Here is a 22,191-nt window from a genome sequence, read left to right on the forward strand (position 1 = left end):
AAATGGAATAAGGAATAATGTTAAGCAAAAAGGGACCAAAACTTATGATTTGGAAAATTCTCAAACCTATCCATACTACAAAAAATGAGAAAGCTTGTTCTGAAGAGAATACTACGGTGTAGCTGAACGATCATTCGATAAAGAGATTAGTGCGGGTTAGAACCATGGACCTAATCAGCCATTCCAGCAGAAACACTGCCAGTGTGAACGGAAGGGGAAAGAGAAGGGACAAAATGAAGGAAAGCTGAGGGACTTGCTTAGATCCTACAGGACTGGCCCATACAGCCATTCGGCTACAGAATGTGCTATTGATTCTCCAAGATGAGAAGAATGATCCCAAAGATGATTTCGAGATCATCAGGGCTACATCCTCGGTTCATACTGGGGGAGGAGTTCAACAGACCAGACGGCAGCAATCCGGAGCCTTGGGGCAGGACTTCTACCCCAGTGGATCCTGAAGGCAGAGTGTTAGACCAAAGAGTATTATTCTCAAGCCTTAAGATCTGATGATATTTGTCTTGCTAGGTTTTGGAGACTTGCTTGGAACTCATCACCCCTTTCTTTTCATTTTTTCCCCTTTCAAATTTGAGTGTCTATACTATGTCTGTCCCTCCATGGAATTTTGGAAGCACATCTGGTTCCACAGGTTCACAGCTGGAGAGAAATTTTGCCTCAGGATGAATCATACCTTGAGTCTCACCCATATCTGATTAAAATGATATTGAGAAGACAGTTTAGACTTTAGAGTCGATACTGGAACCAGTTGAGACTTTTGGGGCTGATGATGGAATGAAAGTATTTTGCATGTGAGAAGGACATGAATTTGAGGAGCACAGGGGCAGAATGTATGAACTGAATGTTTGTGTCTCCTCTCCCTCCAAATTCTATGCTGAAGCCCTAATCCCCATTATGATAGCATTTGGTGGTAGGCCTTTGGAAGGTAATTAGGTTTAGATGAGGTCAGGAGGGTGGGGCCCCCATGATGGGATTAGTATCCTTAATAAGAAGAGGAAAAGAAATCAGAGCTCCTTCTCTCTATGCCATGGTAAGGACACAGCAAGAAGGTGGCCATCTGCAAGCCAGAAAGAAGGTCCTCACCAAGAACTGAACCTATCAGCACCATGATCTTGGACATCCCTGCCTCAAGGACTGTGAGAAATGAGTACCCGTTGTTTAAGCCAGCTAGTCTACATTTTGTTACAGCAACCTAAGCTGACTAAGATATTGTCAGGTGAGGTATCTGTTCAGGTCTTTTGCCCATTTTTAATAGGGTTTTCCATTTTCTTTTATTGACTATTAAGAGTTCTTTGTACATTTTGGTAACAGTCCTTTATCAGATATGCCTTTTAACAATTTTTTCTCCTAGACTATGACTTGTCTTATCACTCTCTTGATAAATAAGAATTTTATCATGAGCAACCCTAATTAATTGTCTTTAATAAAGTAAAAAAAAAAAAAAACCAACTAATCTTTATTTCTGAAACTGAACATTTAAACTTTACATATGGATATTCAATTTCTTTTCATATTGAAAAAAAAGGTTAAAATATGTATATAGAAAATAGAGCATCAAATTACAACACCTACCAAACCCTCCTACATTGTTGGTGGCAATGTAAATTGGTACAATTTACAATTGTACCTATTCTTGCTATGGAGAACAGTATGGAGGTTCCTTAAAAAGCTAAAAATAGAACTACCACATTATCCAGCAATCCCACTCCTGGGCATATATCCAGAGGAAACCATAATTCGAAAAAATACATGCACCCCAATGTTCACTGCAGCACTATTTACAACAGCCAAGACATGGAAGCAACCTAAATGGCCATCAACAGAGGAATGGATAAAGAAGATGTGGTACATAGGGACTTCCCTGGTGGTCCAGTGGTAAAGAATCCACCTTACAATGCAGGGGATGCGGGTTTGATCCCTGGTCAGGGAACTAAGATCCCACATGCAGCGGGGCAACTAAGCCTGCGTGCCACAACTACTGGGCTCACGTGCCTCAACTAGAGCCCACGTGCCGCAAAACTACAGAACCCACACACTCTGGAACCCACGCACCACTACACAGCCCACACACCCTGGAGACTGCACACCACAACTAGAGAGGAGAAAACCCACACGCCACAACTAGAGAGAAGGCCACGCACCTCAACGAAAGATCCTGCATGCCTCAGCGAAGATCCCACATGCCGCAACTAAGACCCAACACAGCCAAAAATAAATAAATAATAAATAAATAAATCTTTAAAAAAAAAGATGTGGTACATATATACAGTGGAACATTACTCAGCCATATAAAAGGAACAAAAGAATGCCATTTGCAGCAACATGGATGGACCTAGAGATTATCAAACTAAGTAAGTCAGACAGAGAAAGACAAATATCATATGATATCACTCATATGTGGAATCTAATTTAAAAAATAATAAAAAATGAACTTATTTATGAAACAGAAACAGACTCACAGATTTCAAAAACAAACTTATGGTTACCAAAGGGGAAACGGGGTGGGGGGGATAAATTAGGAGCTTGGGATTAACATACACATACTACCATATATAAAATAGATAACCAACAAGGAGCTACTGGGTAGCACAGGGAACTCTGCTCAATAGTCTATAATAACCTATATGGGTAAAGAATCTGAAAAAGAATGAATATATGTATATGCATAACTGAATCACTTTGCTGTACACCTGAAACTAACAAAACATTGTTAATCAACCATACTCCAATAAAATTTTTTTAAAATAAAAAAATTTACATCTAATTGCTTTTCAAAAACCACAAAACTGCTTAATAAAACTTGGTTTTGTCAAATTCCAATATAACCTACTGAAATGTCCTCCATCAAGGCTTACTTACTAATGAAACTTTGTTTACAGAAAATTTTCATTCACTGCAAATATCTAAGAGAAGCTAGGCACGTAATTAAAACAAGCTAAAAAAACAGGTCTCCTAAATGAAGAGAGGCAAAGCATATATAATTTTTCACTAAACCTGCGAGGCCACAGCTTTCCACCCAGGGCTTATTCATGCACAATGTCGCACTTAAAAGCCAAGTTTTATGATTTTGACAAGATGAAAGAAAAGATGAGACCATTTAGAAAAATGAACTATATTCAAAATTCTATATTAAAATATATTAAATTTTTTTTCGATTTTGTTAATTTAATAATCTCTGCACATCTTCTCTCTCTTCTAAGTCAAATTTAAGGATCAAAAAGAAAAAGTTGTCAGCTGGGCCTATTACCATATTGTTTGCCTTTGAACAGAAAGCTCTTTTTCTCTTTTTGAGAAATGTCTATTTAGGTCTTCTGCCCATTTTTTTTTAATAAATTAATTAATTTAATTTATTTATTTATGGCTGCACTGGGTCTTCGTTGTGGTGCGTGGGCTTTGTGCATGGGCTTCTCTTGTTGCGGAGCACGGGCTCTAGGCACGTGGGCTCAGTAGTTGTGGCGCACGGGCTTAGTTGCTCCGTGGCATGTGGGATCTTCCCGGACCAGGGCTCGAACCCATGTCCCCTACATTGGCAGGTGGATTCTTAACCACTGCGCCACCAGGGAAGCCCCTGAACAGAAACCTCTTAAACCACTCTCTTTCAAATTATTTTCTAGGGCAAAGGAGGAAAGACAGATCATCAGCTGTGATTAAGCAAAGATATCTATTCTTTATTTAACTGAACAACAATAATACAATGGAATGTGAAATCTAATAAATTATACTACAGTATATTAAAACTGAACATTTTTTGAAACCAAGAATTATTGCTGAATGTTAAATTATACTTCAAAGAATAGCTATAACATTTTCATCACAATCTTTTAATTATACTTCTTTAAATGTACAAAAAAATTGCATGTCTTTTGATTCCAGGAAATTCTGAAAGTAAAAAAATTGTCATTAACATTTTAAGCCTTACTATGTGCAAGGCATGACATGAAGATACAAAAGTAATCATATCTTATACTTAGTCGATACAGTTTACACAGTCCTTTCTATTCCACACATATTTCATCTGATCCTCACCAAAATCCTATAGTATTATCCTCATTTTACATAAAGAGAACATTCAGAAACCTGCCCAAGGATACACAAACAGCAGTAGCTGGTGCTACGCTAGAAGCAAGGATTTTTTACTCCAAGTCCAATGTTCCTTCTACTAAACTGCTTCTTCACCACCACAGTCAGTCCCCTTGGCCCTCTAGAAGGCTATCAAAGATAGTGCATAAACACAAAGAAAATGACTATCAACATTAAGTGCTAAACGGAACGGCAAGGAGGGCAGTAAGTACTAGATGGACGAGCACTTTCTCACTGAGAAGAAAAGAGGATTTGAACTGAGCCATTAAAAGGAAAAAAAGGATGGAAAAAGGCGACATATGCAGAAGCGCGAAGGTAGAGAGCACAGGTACATTTAAGGACGACGAGCATAAACGCTTTGGATTTGTGGACAGAGTTTTCATGTTGGAAGGAAACGAGACAACGCTAAAAGGTAAACTGGATCCGTAACCACATGCTTTGTTTTACTGGCCACTGTTGATTGAATGTACATACTAAGTGTCAGACATTATAAGCACTTAGCACACACCATCTCATTAAAACATAGTCCTGAAAAGTTAATTTTTATTTTCCTTATTTTAACCTAGGAAACTGACATTTAGAGAGGTTTAGTAATTTTCCCAAGGTCACCCAGCAAGAATTTGAACCCAGCTCTGCCTTTCTCCAAAATCTCTGTTCTCTCCACCATCCTATGTCCTCTTGCACAATGAACATACCATCCTTTCTGATATACAAACTCAGAGCCTGCAGATTATAAGAATGAAGAAAAATCTGGGGGATAACTGTGACTTATTGTTGTTGTTAATTTGGGTGCCCAGCACCCAAACACACTTCCAAGCCCTGGGGAATTCTCCTGGTGGAGAGTTTCAGAGGCAGGCAGGGCTCCAACTTCCACTTCAGAAGCCAAGGGAATAAATGAGTCCTTCCTCTCCCTAACCCCAGGAGCCAGGACAAAAGCATACATAGGATCAATCCTGACTGAGACTAGAGAACTGAATCTCCCGTATAAATCGGAGAGGAGTGGGTGGGATGAGATCAGCAGCCCGGCAGAAGTCTAACAGGGAACTCAACAGCAGCTGTGGCATCTGAGCCACTGTTTCTGCTTCCAAACTTCCCTTCCTTCCCTCCTGTCTCCAAACCTGAACCTCTAGACCTCCTATCTATTCTGTGTGAGAGCTACCCAATCTCCTCCAATAAATCCCTTTCCCCTGTCAGCTACCCAGAGTTGGTTAATATTGCTGACAACAAAGCCTCTGAAAGCTAAATAACCCTGAGTGTTAAAAATGTCCTGCAGGAAATAAGGAAATGGGACTACCCTGGTGGCGCAGTGGTTAAAATCCGCCTGCCAATGCAGGGGACACGGGTTCAATCCCTGATCCGGGAAGATCCCACATGCCGTGGAGCAACTGAACCCATGAGCCACAACTACTGAAGCCCGCGCGCGCCTAGAGCCCGTGCTCCGCAACAAGAGAAGCCACCGTAATGAGAAGCCCGCGCACCGCAACGGAGAGCAAGCAGCCCCCGCTCGCTGCAACTAGAGAAAGCTCGCGTGCAGCAACGAAGACCCAACGCAGCCAAAAAAATTAAAATTAAAATTAAAAAAAGGAAATAAGGAAACGGAGACAGAGGAGGCTAACATAATCAAACACTTGTATTGATACAACAACAGATTTTTTAAAAAGTCTAAGATAACGAGACTTTCATTTCTTCCTGAACACCCTGTCAGGAAAGAATCACTTAATAACTTAATATTTACTTGAATGTCTGTGTGTTCCAGGCAAGAGGGACTCAACCCAATACCTAACCACATGGAGCTCACTGTCTAATACAGAACACGGTCACTAAGATGGAATGGGTGTTTTGGTAAAAGAAGTACAGGTACTATGGAAACACATACCTAATCCAGTATCTAGCAAATTTCCCCATGAGGGCTGACAAGTGGATGTTATCTACAGGGAGACAGTACCAAGAGGGACAATCTCTAATTGAGGGCTTAGCACAGGAACAAACCCAAGATACATGAATTTAGGACAAAGTTCTGAGTTAGAGATCTGATAACCAATCAGGGGTTCTGCAGTTAAAGTATCTAATTTTTCTACAGTGTCCATTTATAAAACAGTTGGCAACCAGTAACAAGGAAAATCTAGGTCTCAGAAACCAGGCAAGTGGAATTGGACTGCAGAGTCGAAGCTAAAGGGGTAGCTTTTGTGACGAGCTACTACAAGCTAGAGCAGTGTGGCTTTGCAGTCCAGGTGACAAAATGGGGATAGAGCCATGGAAAAGGCCATCCCAGTACTGTTCTAGAACTCTTAGAAATGACGGTATCAGAAGCTTCAGGAGATGGCACCCTCCACCAGCACTGCTGCACACACGAGGCGCAGTAACCTCAGCAGCAACAAGGAAGCTCGTGCAGTTACCATCAGGCAAGGCAGAGGGCTAGGGGATAGGAAGGTCAAGACGGTAACCTTGCCCTAGGTGCCTAGAGCAGATTCTTTAGTTTTCATAAGTCACACTGATGCCACTGGTGTGGCACAACAGCAGCCAACTTCCCTGCTTTGTTACTCAGAGATCTTCGGCAAAAAGAAAAGGCTGTAAAGGCTGAGCCATGGTCCACGTTCTTGCCTCAGAGGAAGTAATGCAAGTTACACTGCTTCCTACTCAAAAGCTCAAACATGAGGGACAGCACTGAATTTTCCACAGAGATTACTATGACTGTAGACAAGGTAATTTGTATAACCCAGGCCTGAGTAGGAAAGAAGGTGGGCATTGATTGACTGAGAGAGTGAGAGGAAAAGTAAAAGAGGCACAAAAAGACAGCAGGATGTTGTGGAGTACCGAACATTTTAAAACGTATTTAAAATGCTTCTTTTTTATTAAATTGGTAATACATCAATAAGAAAAATTCCCTTCAAAAATGCTCATCAGGGCTTCCCTGGTGGCTCAGTGGTTGAGAATCTGCCTGCCAATGCAGGGGACACGGGTTCGAGCCCTGGTCTGGGAGGATCCCACATGCCGCGGAGCGGCTGGGCCCGTGAGCCACAACCACTGAGCCTGCGCGTCTGGAGCCTGTGCTCCGCAACGAGAGAGGCCGCGACAGTGAGAGGCCGGCGCACCGCGATGAAGAGTGGCCCCCGCTCGCCGCAACTAGAGGAAGCCCTCGCACAGAAACGAAGACCCAACACAGCCAAAAATAAATTAATTAATTAATTAAGTTTTTAAAAAAAAAGCTCATCAGATAAAGGGGGTGGAGGAAAGAAATAAACATACACATGTGGACAGGGAATGTGGCCCCCATCCCAGCTCTGCAAGGGTCAAGCCATGAGCCACCGCAGCTGCCCACCAACGGTGCACCCTGAGGGAAGATTCAGGATGGAAGAAAAACAGGAAGCATTCTGTGTTTTAGATACCGGCCCGAGATAGTTAAGACGCACGTGTAAGGTATAATTTCAGTGAGTCCAGACTCTCGCATCTTCCCATACACAGAAAAGCACTAAAATCATGAACTTTGGCTGCCTGTTCTTTGTGGTTAGTCCAGCAGAGACTCCTGCACATCCTGACTCTTCCCGTACCTCCTCGGAGCAGTTTCTAAGAGCCAAGAGGCTGTGTCCTGGACTGCAGTCCTCAGTAAGATCCCCAAACAAAACTTAACTCCCAGCTTTTAGGTTACGGGTTTTTCTTCAGTCGACACATACTTAAATTATTTAGAGCCTGTTAAAAGTTAAGAGTGGAATTTTTTTTTAATTCAGTCACTCTTTTATTTTTGAAGATTAGTTTTTAAAAAATCAAAAGCTTAGTTCTAAACTGATAGCTATAGAACATGTTCAATCCTTTATATCCTAATAAAATTCTATGGGTCACATGAAATCTTCTGCATGTTTCTGTAGGTTAAAGAATCTGAGTGGGAGCCACAGAAAAGATGTTTACTTCTAATTCAATCAGTAAGTCTCATACTCACAGGTGGAAATGATAAATGAATGAATTAGGTGATATACAAATATAAACTATCTTTGAAGAAAGAATAGCAATAGAAACACTAGCTATTATTTCCCAAATGTCTATTCCATACCAGAACTATTTTAATCTTTTACAGAGAGATTGAGATTCAGAGGTTAAATGACTGCCCAAAGCCAGTCAGCTAGTATGTGACAATTATTAGTTTCCTAGGGCTGGTGAAACAAAATACCACAAACTGGGTGTCTTAGAACAAGAGAAATTTCTTCTCTCACAGTTCTGGAGGCTAGAAGTCTGAATTCAAGGTGTCAGCAGGGCTATTCTCCCTCTGAGACTCTGGGGAGAAACCGTCCTTGCCTCCTGCTAGCTTCTGGCAGCCGCCGGCATTCCTTGGTTTGCAGCTGCATCATACCACCTCTGTCTCTGCTGTTACACAATTCTCCCCACGTCTCTGTCTTCACATCTTCTTCCCTCTGTGCCTGTCTCTTCTTATAGGGACACCAGTCATACTGGATAGGAGCCCACCCGAATAACCTCATCTTGATTACATTTGCAATGACTCTATTTCCAAATAAAGTCACATTCACAGGTACTAGGAGTTAAGATTTCAGCACATCTTTCGCTGGGACACAATTCAATCCATGACAGTGACAAAATCATATCTGTCTAGCTCCAAAGTTGCTGTTCTTTCCATTAGACTGCACTGCTGCCTCCCATTAATCCTGAATAACATGCACCATACAGTAATTTAGAAATATGGAAGTCAATTTAAAAGACGTTATATTTTAAAAATAAAATTGGCACTGTTCATGAATATGCTGGTGTTTTAAAGAGTACTACCAAATCTTCAGAGTTTTCACCTAAAATACAGATCAAAAACAACAACTTTGTTACGATAGGTAGATGTCATTCTAGCACCATCTTAACTTTTAGAATCTGAAATAGAATTTTATAATATAAATTTTCATACACAAAGTTTTTATATCTGGCATTTAATGCACTTCTACAAACGAAAAAGTAAATTCCGACCTGAAGTTTTAGTTTACCCCTTAAAACTCTTACAGAAGTGTCAAGTTATAAAAACTGCCTAGGACAGAACCTATGAAAAGGGCTTTGCTAATTATGCTGCAATCTATGTAACAGGGTAGATCAAAGGAACAGATAAGCAGTTAATATGAGTAAAGCAGGGCTTTTATTTTAAGGAAATACATGGTCTTTTCTATATAAAACATTGTTTTTGTATAGTCATGTAACTGATGTTCAAACATTAGTGGCTTTTATCTTTGTCTCCAGTGCTACTTTCTGACAATAACCTCATGCTATCTCATATCATATTTCATACATTATACTCTCCTCTCTAAATCATCACTGGTCTTATTTTCACCCCCCAGTCCCATTTTTATATCCCTAGATGTATTCATTTGGTTGAATTTCTTCCTTCCCACTTGAAACTCTTACCATCTCTCTCTATTTCAAATCTACGGTGATCTTTCCAAAACTAAGTCAGACATATGTGATTTATTAATTTGGGGCAGGGGGCGGGGGGGGGGGGGGGGGGGGGCGGGCGTTACGCTTCACTGAAAACTTTACTTAAAAAAAAGAAATCAACGGTGATGATTCACTAAACCCCATAATCTCACACCCAACTGTGGTCTTTTGATGCCTATAAATGGTACCACCACTGTCCCAAGCATCCAAGCTCAAAATCTTGGCATCATCTTGGGAATTAGCACCCAAGTTCTGTCAATTCTTCCTTAGCAATATGCTTAGTATCCTTGAATTTGACTCTCACTTCTTCCAGTACAAATCAAGCTTTGAGACTTCATGCCAGTTTTTTAAAAGGGAGAAGAAAAAGTACATTCTATCGTTGTAAAAATCAAGGAATAACAAATAATTTCTAAAAACTTTTTCAAAGTTAAATATAATTGTATATAATGTGAGACCTGAGAGCTTAGAACAATAGCCAACTTACTCAGCATAGTGATGCACAATGTTATTAAATGTCACATAATCGTTCTTACATTTTAATTAATTTAGAAATTAAACTACAAATCCATGTAATTGGAGGTTGGTCTATGGTTTCCAGCTTTTCAGAACTAATAGGTATACAACAGTACCTCCTTCTAAAATAAGCACCAAAAAAATCTGCCAGTTTTAAAATCATCATCAGCCCTCTTCTGCTTGCAGCATTTGCCAAAAAACTTGTTTGCTGAATTTTTACTGTTCAATAAGCAGATTTGTTTGCCTTTAGATATGGATGGATACCACAGTTATACATGTTTGATCTTGCAGTATTATATATATCATTTTCCTTGAAAATGGAAAGGGGAGAAATCAGGGAAGACTTTCCATAGTGTTGACAGGAACGTAATTTGAAAACCATGGTAGAATGGGAAAAGGAAGGACATTTCAGGTAGATCTAGCAGCATGCCACATTCCATAAACTACAGCAGTTTGCTATGGTTAGAGCAAAGGGCAGGGGAGTGGTAGGAGATGAGGCCAGAGAAACAGAAAGTAGCCTATCACGAAGAAAGTTACATTCCACATTAAGGGTTTTGAACATTATCCTGAATGCTACAGGGAGACATACAAGAAATTTTAAGCAAGAGAATGAGATATTCAGATTAGGCTGCTTAAAAGATCACTCTGGCAGTAACATGCAGAAAGACTAAAGAAAATGCCAGACTAGAACGAAAAAAGAAGAAAGAAAAAAAAGAACGCTGCTGCAATAATCCAGATGAGAAATGTTAAGAACCATAAACTAAGAAAAAGGCAGTGGTAATGGGAAAGAAGAGTTTAAAAATACAGAGAAAGTAAAACCCATAGACCTTAACGCCTAGAGATGGGATGACAAGTTTAGGGAGCCTCCCAGAGTTGCCGGCTTGAAGACCCGTGCGGACGGTGGCGCCATTCACTGCAAGGCCGCTCCTGTCATGGTGTGAACCCCAAAGCCAGCTCTCAGCCCTCCACTTACGGCAGCTATCAGCGCTGGGCATGGTTACTCACACACTCTACTTGAAACTGCTTTCCAGAATATCGCACTTCCCTTGTTTTTCACCTACCTCACTGGCTGCTCCTTTTCAGTCTCCTTTGCTAGTTCCTCCTCATCTCCCCAACTTCTATGAACACTGGAGTGACTCCGGGCTTTCTTTGGATGTTCTCACTTTTTTTGACCTATAATCACTCTTTTGACTTCATTCCATCTTATGTCTTTGTATATCATCTACGCTGATGAGTCCTCAGGGCTTAAACCCAGTCTCAACCTTCCCCCTAAACTCTAGCCTCCTATGTTCAATTGTCTACTCATTATTTCCAACTTGGATGTTTAAAAGGCATCTCATCGTAACAAGTGAAAAACAGAACTCTTTACTCAGCTTCTCACACCCCAACCCCCTACTATCACACTAAAACTTTTTCTACAGTCTTCCCCATCTTGATAGATTGAAGCCGAGTTTCCCTAAAACCGTGTTCCCTTACTGAGTTTATGATTAATCTCTCTCTCCAAAGCTTTATTCCCTTTTTTGTCCCCTCGGACCTCAATTCTGTGCTAAGTGAACACTAATCATCCAGAGTCAGATGACTGTTGTGATAACATCCTTAATGTACTAAAATTTTTGTTGTAGATATCATCATTAACACACAAACTCAGGCTGTTTCTCCAGGGCAAGATGAGCCTACAGACCCCCGAGCCATGGACCACCTGGCCGGAGAACTGTAAACCAAAGATATCCTGATTCCCAAAACCATCCTGCCCCTTTAAAACATCCCTGACCCAAAGACCGAGTTGGAGTGGATCTGAGGCTCGTCTCCCATGCCCTTGCATGGCACCCTGCAAATAAACCCCTACACTTTGCTGCAAATGCTTGCTGTCAGAGTTTGTCTTTCTGCAACCAGGCACACAAGCCCTTGCTTGGTTACAAAATTACAATTCCATCCTTCCAATGCAGGCCAAAATATCTTAGAGTTATCTTTGATTCTACAATTTCTCTCACACCCGACACATCCACTACGTGAGAAAATTCTATTAGCTCTACTTCCATAATACATCCTAAATCTAACTGCGCTTCACTGCAACCGTTCTACAGTGGACACCACCATCTCATTGAAACAGCAGGGAAGGAGGCAGGGCACAACCTTTAAAAGAATGACATAGCCCAAGGACGCGACATAACCTTACTTAGAACCAAATAGATCCAAGACGGCGGACAAGTCGACTTCCACTAGACCTTGAGCCTCAGTATACACTCACTGTTACACATCAGCAAGCTAAATGACACACCCACAGGCGCCAGGACAGTTCCAAGGCCGACCATAAAGGTCAAAAAGTGGGCAGTGGCCCCATTCCTAGAAATTCCCACTCCCTCCCCAAAATAGCTGGAATATTCCTCCGACTCATTAGCCTATGAAATTACCCACCCCTACAAAAACTGACGACCCCACATCCTGGTGCCTCTCTCGCCTTATGAGATGGCCCACACTCTGTCTGTGGAGTGTGTTTCTCCCCAGCCCGCTCCCAAGTCCTGAGACCAGGTGTGTGATCTCAGTTAAAAGACCGTGGGTTCAAGTCTCAGTCTGGGTTTTGGCTGGGTTCGCGTTCCGACGCGTGGGTTCAAGTCCCAATCTAAGTTAGACGGTTTCATCGTTATCAAATACCCAGTCTATCCACAACCTGGCACCAGCTTATTTACCCTTACTCCTACTTTCTCTAGACACCTTTTGATTTCCTGCCACTACAATTTTGTTCATATAAATCTCCTTTCTTGGAATGCATCCAACCTCCTCTTTAGAAGTGCTATTTATCCTTCAAGTTCCAGCTCAAAGCCCACTTCCACCAGAAGGTTTTCCATGGTTATTAGAGACAGATGTAATCTTGTCTTCTTTTGGACTACTAAGGCATATTCTTTCTGTCTGTGCCACTCATCTAGCAATGCTTGGTTTTCCTTTAATATGTACGTTTCATCTCCCCCCAGTAGATTCCAGGTTCAGGTACCTTCAGAAGGGTTCTCTGTTTGAGGGGGGAGGGAAAAAAAAAGAGGCCCTGTCCACAAACTTTTTTCTGTCACCCACTATGCCCAGAGCAGCACTTTACATACAGAAAATGCTCAATGTTGATTAAAACTCTTGATAAATTTAACTCAGTCTGTGAATTTTTACCATCAAAAGACCACTACATCCTTCATGAGCTAAAATTCAAGGGCAGCCTGGCCTAATGTCCAGATTGTAATAAAATCCATTTGGGTATAAAAACAAAGTTTGTGCACGTGGGAGTGCAGATATCTCCTCGAGATACTGATTTGATTTCCTTTAAATGTATTCCTAGTGGAAATGCTAGATCTTATGGTAGGTCTATATTTTAACTTTTTGAGCAACCTCCATACTCTTGTCCATAATGGCTGTACGAATTTACATCGCACAAGAGTTCCCTGTTCTCTACGCCCTCACCAACACTTGTTATCGCTTGTCTTTTTAATAAGAGAGTAACTATGGGAAGTGATGGACATGTTAATTAGCTTTATTATGGTGACTATTTCACAGTATATACATATATCAAGCCATCACAATGAACACTGTAAATATATACAATTTTTGTCAATTGTAACCCTAATAAAGGTAGGGAAAAAAAGCTTATACTAAAGATAATAGTTCATAACTTATCGTAGAAAGAAAGAGGCTACCAGGTGGGAGAGGAACTACAGTTCCCTTATTTTTAAAAATTAATGCCTGTTAAATGTCAAAAGCATACAAGGCACAGTGCAGAATATAATGATAAACTGGAGACCTGCCAATATCTTAAATTCAAAACAAAAAGAGCCAGAGACAAAGCAGAACAACAGATGGAGATGACTGGATTAGTTTAAGAGTTATCATATTTCTCAACTTTATTCTGCTACCATTGTAATTGCTCTCCTAAATCAAACTGGCAATTCTTCTTAGTAATTCTAAAAATGCATCCCATTCTTAAGAAACTGACTGAATTTAATGTGTTGGGAAAGGAGGAATTTGAAGGACATGCCATTTTTACCCTGCATAAGAACTGGAGAACTTCCATTTTTGAATGTAAATCTGTCTTAAAGGAAATCAATATAATACCTAAACAGGTCACTCAACAAAATGCTGAGTAATAAGGTAAGTCATTTTAAGTATTAAGTAGATTAAATTAAAAACGGCATTTTTAAGTACCCCTTTGAACTGATTCCACACTAAAGAATTTATCTTTAAAAAAAAAAAATTAAAAAATAAAAGATCAAAATAAAAAAGAATTATTTGTCCTTTCTAGAGGCTGTAATGAAGACAAAAGGTAATTAAAGTAAAAATTTCAAAAACAATTTTCTTTAGTTGCTTCAACTTTATCTGACTGTGACAAAGAAATGAAGAATGATATTACCTGTGCCAAGGTTAATGGTAAATTCAGCTAAGGTATTCTACATCTATTTGTACAAAGAAGGTAGAACACAAGCAATTATCAGTGATCACTACACTTACCTTGAAAAGATTATTGAGGATTAGAATGTATAAGTTAAACACTGCTATTTTTGTAACAACTGCTAAATTTGCCAGTATGTCTCTTTAAAACTCTAAGTCAAGGGTAGGAAATTCTTTTCTGTAAGGAGCCAGAAAGTAAATATTTTAGGCTTTGCAAACCAAGAGGATATTTGTAGGTTCTTATATAACAGAGAGAAAACAAATTTGCACAAACTTTTATTGACGAAATTCAACATATAATAACAATTGTGTACAATTTTCTGGTAACACAGGTCTACTAGGAAGAATAAAATTCTTTTGCGGGGGGTAACATTTCACATTATTGGAGTTCAAAGTCAGTGTTCCCTATCATCAAACTCAGTTGCAAATGTTCATCTGTAAAACCATTCTCAGTTCCTGGGCTTCACAAAAATGGTCTGGCTAGCCATATTTACTTTGTCGTGCCTTGCCCTAAGTACTAAAGTTACATGAGGAACAAATAATAACACTAACACCACAAACCTCTTAATTTCCAAGAGTCAACTTCTAAGTCAACTTCTAAGCAACTGCAATTCATTTGACTATTAAAATCTTTACACTTGCCTAATTTTTAGTGCCTAATCCACTAAAATTTGACGAAAATGTATGTTGAACACTTGGGCAATATTAATTTGAAGTAAATGTTTAGTTTTAAGTTTATACTGAATATCACTCAGAATAACGTCCTCATCTGATGCTAACCATTAATTTACAGCTATATAAGACTTCCTATATAGGTGGCGCAGTGGTTAAGAATCCACCTGCCAATGCGGGGGACACGGGTTCGAGGCCTGGTCCGGGAAGATCCCACATGCCGCGGAGCAACTAAGCCCGTGCACCACAACTACTGAGCCTGCGCTCTAGAGCCCACGAGCCACAACTACTGAGCCCACGTGCCACAACTACTGAGCCTGCGTGCCTAGAGCCCGTGCTCCGCAACGAGAAGCCCCCGCGCCGCAACAGAGAGTAGCCCCCGCTCACTGCAACTAGAGAAAGCCCACACGCAGCAACGAAGACCCAACGCAGCCAAAAATAAGTTAATTAAAAAAAAAATTATAACTATATAACTTCACACTGATAAATGTGTGAAATTGCAAAAATTAAGAATACCTCCTACCTGTTTCAAGTTAGCCCCATTCAATTAATATCTCTGCCTCACCAACAAGGACCCTCAACTAGAAAAACACTACCTTTAGAAAGATGTGCCTGACTCCTACAATTGCCAAATTACAGAAAATATTCATTCCTTGCTGCTAATAATAAATGAAGATATTAAGTCTTAGTCTTAACGAGATATTAAATATTTAAAATATTTTGTTATGAATGATAAAATTAACAACTTTAGTTTTCTAATAACTTTATTAGATTATGGAAAATCTAAAAACCAACTAAACAAGATATATACACCTAATGGGGGGAGGAGATATCCTTCCAAATATAAGCATTAAAATTTTTAAATACCTTTTTTACTCCCTTTTTAGGAGAGTCCAACATCAAGAGTAGTCATATTTTAGTGTAAAATTTCTGGGAAAAAGATGAAGACCCTCTGATTTTTATACCTAAAAAGTCTGGATTTCTAATCTTAGCACTTTAAGCTATATTACAAAAGCATTCTGATTGGACAAGTCTCCTTTGGCCTAGTAATTTGATGTATTGATAACACAGCAATACAAGTTCTTAAAATTTTCAATAATGAGGCAATAGGCTAAAGAGCTGTGAGCAACTTACAGTATGGAAGTGAATGTTGCCAAGAACTTCTCGTTACACATTTACTTTTTTTTTTTTTTAATAAATTTATTTATTTATTTATTTTTGGCTGTGTTGGGTCTTCGGTTCTGTGCGAGGGTTTTCTCCAGTTGCGGCGAGCGGGGGCCACTCTTCATCGCGGTGCGCGGGCCTCTCACTATCGCGGCCTCTCCCATTGCGGAGCACAGGCTCCAGACATGCAGGCTCAGTAATTGTGGCTCACGGGCTTAGTTGCTCCGCGGCATGTGGGATCTTCCCAGACCAGGGCTCGAACCCGTGTCCCCTGCAATGGCAGGCGGATTCTTAACCACTGTGCCACCAGGGAAGCCCCCTACACATTTACTTTTAATCACCCTCAACATATTTGATTACTGAACTAGTGGCTGACAAAGGGTGGACAGCAGTCGGAAACAAGCGTGTGTGTTTTGGGAAAAAGCTCCCTAGGTTTTCCTAATAACTCCAGACCCGATTCTGAACGAATTCTCCACATAATCAACAAATTTTTTAAAATTTATTCTACTTGCATAACTGCATGTGAGCATTGGTACAAAATTCCTAATCATTCCTAATTTTCATTTCCTCTGGTTCCAAAGGTTAAAGAATTTGAATATGCAGCGTTTTTCTTTAAATCGCATTAAAGTCGGAAGTCATAGAATATTAGAGTTGAACAGCCTCTTAGAGACCACCTAGTCTGAATCTTGTGGCTCTTCAAGTAAAATGAAAATTGAGACTCAAAAATACGCCTAAGATCACAAACGAGGGAGTAAAAGTTGGGACTTCAACTCTCATGCCTTGACTCTTAACCTTAGTGCTCTTCTAACTAGATCAAGCTGCAGAAGACTCTTCAGGCAACTTGAAATCAGAACTATGTACATGAGAACTATTTAAGAAATTTCCTACTCAGTGCTCTGTGGTGACCTAAATGGGAAGGAAATCCAAAAAAGAGGGGATATATGTATACGTATAGCTGATTCACTTTGCTGTACAGCAGAAACTAATACAACATTGTAAAGCAACTATACTCCAATAAAAATTAATTTAAAAAAAAATTTTTTAAAGCAATTTCCATTTCACCAACTACTTGGTGTGAAGAACTTTATTTCAGAATCCGAAAGTGTTAAAGAAAGTAAACATTTATCTTCATAGTATAGTAAATATCTATAGAAGGTGAGTTCTGATAATTTAGTAAATACTCATCATATAAAATTCCAAACTATTGCTACTTTCATCTTAACATCTTAAGAAGTTTCAAGGACTTCCCTGGCAGTCCAGTGGTTAAGACTTCACCTTCTTATGCAGGGGGTGCGGGTTCAATACCTGGTGGGGGAGTTAAGATCCCACATGCCTCATGGCCAAAAAACCAAAACAGAAAACAGAAGCAATATAGTAACAAACTCAATGGAGACTTTAAAAATGGTCCACATCAAAAAAATCTTAAAAAAAAAAAAAAATCCTAAGAAGTTTAAATAAGATGACGAAATTTCTAACGTTAAATTTTCTTCTACTTAATTACTAACGTTGCAGTAAGGGTCCTAGTGTAGTGTGAAAGCTTAAGACTGAAAATCAAGACATCTGGGTTTGGTTTCTGTCTCAACTTTACAATACTCTTCTCGCTTACTAGCAAATACCAACCCCTCTGACTCCATTTCTCATCTCCTGATTCGGGGTCATCACAATATAATAGTAACTATTGTACAAACTTAGTGCCAGGAATATTACCTATATTGTTTCTAATTCTCACATTTCACAAGATGGGCATTATTTACCGATTTTACAGGTGAGGAAACTGAGGCTCAAGAGAGATTCTGTTTTCCAATAAACTGAGCTAGTTAGTGGCTGAGCTGGAATTTAAACCCAGCTCTGCCTGACTCCTGCCTAGAGCCCACGGTCCTTGTATTACACCACTTTGCTCACATCCTGATATGCGTGGTCCTCGTACAGTTGGGAGAACAAGAAGTACTACATTTGAAGGACTACTAGGAGATAAAAATGATAAAACAAAACTTTATGCTGAAAAAACATACTGTGTTACTTTCTTTAGTTATTAAACTGAAAATGAGTTTTTAGTAAAAGATTTAAAAACTAGGCTATAGATATTGTACAATTCTTATTACTATTATTAACACAGAAATGAGCACTGTACAATTAAAAAATATAACGATTTTGCTTTTACAGGTAACACTGTGAATTAAACTGGAAAGTATGCCTATTCCTGTAGTTGAAATAAAATTGCTTTGAAAGCCCTATTAAAAAGCATGCATAATTTTTAAGTATTTAATAAAATTAGAAGGGAAAAAAAATGACACAATCTGATAGAATAGAAGAAATCAAGAGAACTCCGTACCAGCTCCCCGCCTTTCGAACAGATAAAAATATTTCTCAGATATTCAAGAAAAGTAGACGAGCAGATGTTTAATATTGGACATCTACACAAAGTATTTACATTCTGTATCAACCTATGTTCACCACTGCAGATGGATGAAGATACTATGATTGTTTCGCTGACAAAAGTCAAGATGCTTCCCCAAGTTTCTCTAACACGTCTTATAAAAGTAAGATGTTCAGTAGACAATTCACAAATTAGTCTCTGTGTTATGGTCATTGACTCTTTTTCTTTTTTTTTTTTTTTTAAGTTTGGGGGAAAAAAAAACTAGGGCGAATGTACGGCATGGTTATTAATCAATGTAGCCTAAAGGCAAAACCGGAATTGAAGTTTCAGGTTACCTTTTACCTCATGCCCTATAACTAAAAGCATCTATTAACTCAAAAGGTACTGTACACACCTCGGTCACACGTCCTAATATGTGATCTGGTAACATGACACCTTCTTGACATAAAAATCATCAATGCCTCTATGACTCTGGGTCCTTTTCCCCAACAATGGCCAAGGTGTTAATCTCCGTGTCCCGGGATAATCCCCACACAGGTAATGACACTCTGGCCGTGTCAACTCTCCTGGCGTTTTATCTCCACAGAACTTCCTTCCACTTCTCTTTTTCTTTGTTTCTTTTTTCCACCGCCGTCGGAGGTTAAAACCACACACACCGCCCAGGAAAGGGGCGCTCTTCCCCCGACCCACACTCTGCATTAAACATTCATTCCCTCTCTAACCCGGTAAACAGCGAGAGGAAGCGCGGGCAAAACTGCAAATTCAGAAAACCCGTAGGAAGAGAAAGAGGAAACTGAGGAAGAGAGAAGGTAGGGGAGGGCGGGGCCCGCCTGTCAAGCCCCGGGACCCGAGGAAGGAGTCGGGCCGGCGGGGGGGACCCCGCTCCCCGGCGGCGCCAACTCCCACCGCCGCTGCCTCCCGTCCGCTCACCTCGATCTCGCGGATGTTGTTGGAGGTGACGAAGATGCCGATGCCAATGGGGATGAAGATGAGGCCGATGATGAAGAAGGTGGGGAGCACCGTGCCGGCGGTAAGGATGGGCTGCCAAGCCGGCAGCCGTTGCTGTTTGAAGGCCGTGTTATCCGGCCTCCGGTTCTTAGCGGTGCCCCCGGGAGCACACGGGGGCCCACCATCCACTTCATCCTTCGCGTTATAGTTCATCGCCATCGACCCCCAGGGCGCGGCTCCGCGACGCGCAGGTGGACCGCCCAGGTGACCCGCCTGCTGACCCTGACAGAGGACGCGCAGGCGCCGCCACCGCCGCCGCCGCCGCCGCCTCCGCCTCCGCCGCCGCCTCCGCCGCCGCCTCGGCTGTAAAGGCGGAAGAGGCGGGACTGCCGCCGACCGGAAGCGGGACTCGGCTGGGGACGCCAGAGGGAGGGAGAGAGGAACGAGGGAGAAGCCTGAGGGGCGAGGGGAGGGGAAAAGGGAGGAGGGTAGAAGGGGGAGGGAGAAGGCGGACGCCCCCTGATCATCGGCCCTGTGACGACAAAGTGAGGGCCTCTGTCCCCAGAGCGTGAAGCTGCGTTGGCGTCTGCGAGGCCCCGGGTGGGTGGGGCGAAGAGGCCTCGGCCATTGCGCCACAGGCGCGTCTTCGCTCCGCTCGCAGAAGCTTCGGTTCGCACGCACCTGGCCGCTTCTTCGGGATCGTGGCGACGGCCGTTCCGGGTGGCGGGTCAGACCCGGCCGACCCGGGCCACACCCGTTAGCCCAGGAGCGGGTGGCTCCGGTGCCAGACAGGTTTTTGTTTCACCTCGAAGCCCTTTCGGAAGGGGATCGGAGCACTGAAAAGGCCACAGCGAGAGAGCCTGCGGCTCGTGGGATCGGCAGTATTTGCTTGAGTTGTAAAACCACGACTTTCTCTAATTCAAAACATAAACCTCCCCACAAGGTGCAAGTGTAAATATTAAGTGAGATGCATGATGGGTGCCCCTTTTGTCCTCAAGAATAAATCATCCGACTTGGTTAACCCTGTTATCTTGGCCGAGATTGAGCTGTTCTCGCTTGTTTTTCCGCCATTGATAGTGTCCAAGTTACTTTGTACCGTCTTTTCTGAGTCCACGTTTATCTTTTGCACATTGATTTAAGAAGTCTTTTTTTCTTTATTTGCGATATAGTTGATGTACAGTATTATATAAGTTTCGGGTGTACAACATAGTGAATCACAATTTTTAAAGGTTATGCTCCATTTATAGTTATTATAAAATATTGGCTGTATGCCCTGTGCTGTACAGTGTATCCTTGTAGCTTATTTATACATAGTAGTTTGTACCTTTTAATCCCATATCCGTACCTTGCCCCTCCCCCTTTCCCTCTCCCCACTGGTAACAAACTAGTTTGTTTTCTATGCTATCTGTGAGTCTGTTTCTTTTTGTTATATTCACTAGTTTGTTTCATCGTTTAAGTTCCACATGTAAGCAATATTATGCAGTATGTCTTTCTCTGTCTGACTTATTTTAATTAGCAACATACCCTCCAAGTCCATGCGTGTTGTTGTAAATAGTAAAATTCCATTCTTTTCTATGGCTGAGTAGTATTCCATTTTATATATACCATCTCTACTTTATCCATTCATGTGTTGACGGATACTTAGGTTGTCTATAGCTTGGTACATAATTGTAAATAACGCTGCTGTGCACATCAGGGGTGCATGTATCTTTTCAAATTAGTGTTTTCATTTTGGGGAGATACATACCCAGGAGTGGAATTGCTGGGTCATATCGTATTTCTATTTTTAATTTTTTGAGAAACCTCCATGCTGTTTTCCACAGTGGACGCACCAGTTTACATTTCCACTAACAGTGCAGGAAGCTTCCCTTTTCGCCACATCCTTGCCAACATTTCTTATTTGTGGTCTTTTTGATGATAGCCATTCTCACAGGTGTGAGGTGATAGCTCATTGTGGTTTTGATTTGCATTTCTCTGATGATTCACGATGTTGAACATCTTTTCATGTGCCAGTTGGCCATCTGTATGTCTTCTTTGGAAAAATGTCTATTCAGGTCGTTAAGAAGTCTTTTGTAGTAAGCTGTAGCTCTTTATTTTACTTTTTTTTTTTTTCTAAGCTAACACCAGGAAAACATTTTAATTAAACTACAGAAACAATGGTTATAGTACAGAATATTCATGAGCAAGAAGATACACCATAAGTACTTACAAAGTTACGAGCCATCTGTTTGCTTCCTTAACATTTTCCATATTTTAAGTTCATATGTGAAGATGATCAGATTTACCATTTTTGGGGGGGAGAGGAAGAAAAATAGAAGGTGTATTTGTCATCGCTAGATGTGCTCGCTGTATGCTCCGTTATTTATATTCAAGGCCCAGGTGACTGGAAGTGCAGGTGTCAGGCATTTTAATAAACTGGACAGCCATTTGTTTCTGCACGACAGGCATCTTTACGCACGAGCAATCAGGAGAAAACAGGAAACAGCCAAAAGCACTCTGCGCTGCAACACGCCGCCTTAACGGCTAACCAGCATTATTCAACTGCTACACAACTGCCAGTTTTCAATAGCCAGTTCTTTATT

The 22,191-nt window shown here is 40.9% G+C and overlaps 1 protein-coding gene across 1 annotated transcript in view; it reads right to left on the bottom strand.

Annotated features, from left to right (window-relative positions):
• TMEM30A (transmembrane protein 30A) overlaps positions 1 to 19,941 on the bottom strand; it is a 44,328-nt gene extending 24,387 nt beyond the window's left edge. Inside the window, exon 1 of the mRNA XM_068551631.1 lies at positions 19,592 to 19,941. Within this exon, the coding sequence (XP_068407732.1) occupies positions 19,592 to 19,828 (237 nt within the window). The 5' untranslated portion in view covers positions 19,829 to 19,941. The remainder of the gene's footprint in view (positions 1 to 19,591) is intronic.
• Between the last annotated feature and the right edge of the window lie 2,250 nt (positions 19,942 to 22,191).

The sequence above is a fragment of the Eschrichtius robustus genome, chromosome 9 (assembly GCF_028021215.1).
Source record: "Eschrichtius robustus isolate mEscRob2 chromosome 9, mEscRob2.pri, whole genome shotgun sequence".
Classification (NCBI taxonomy): domain Eukaryota; kingdom Metazoa; phylum Chordata; class Mammalia; order Artiodactyla; family Eschrichtiidae; genus Eschrichtius; species Eschrichtius robustus.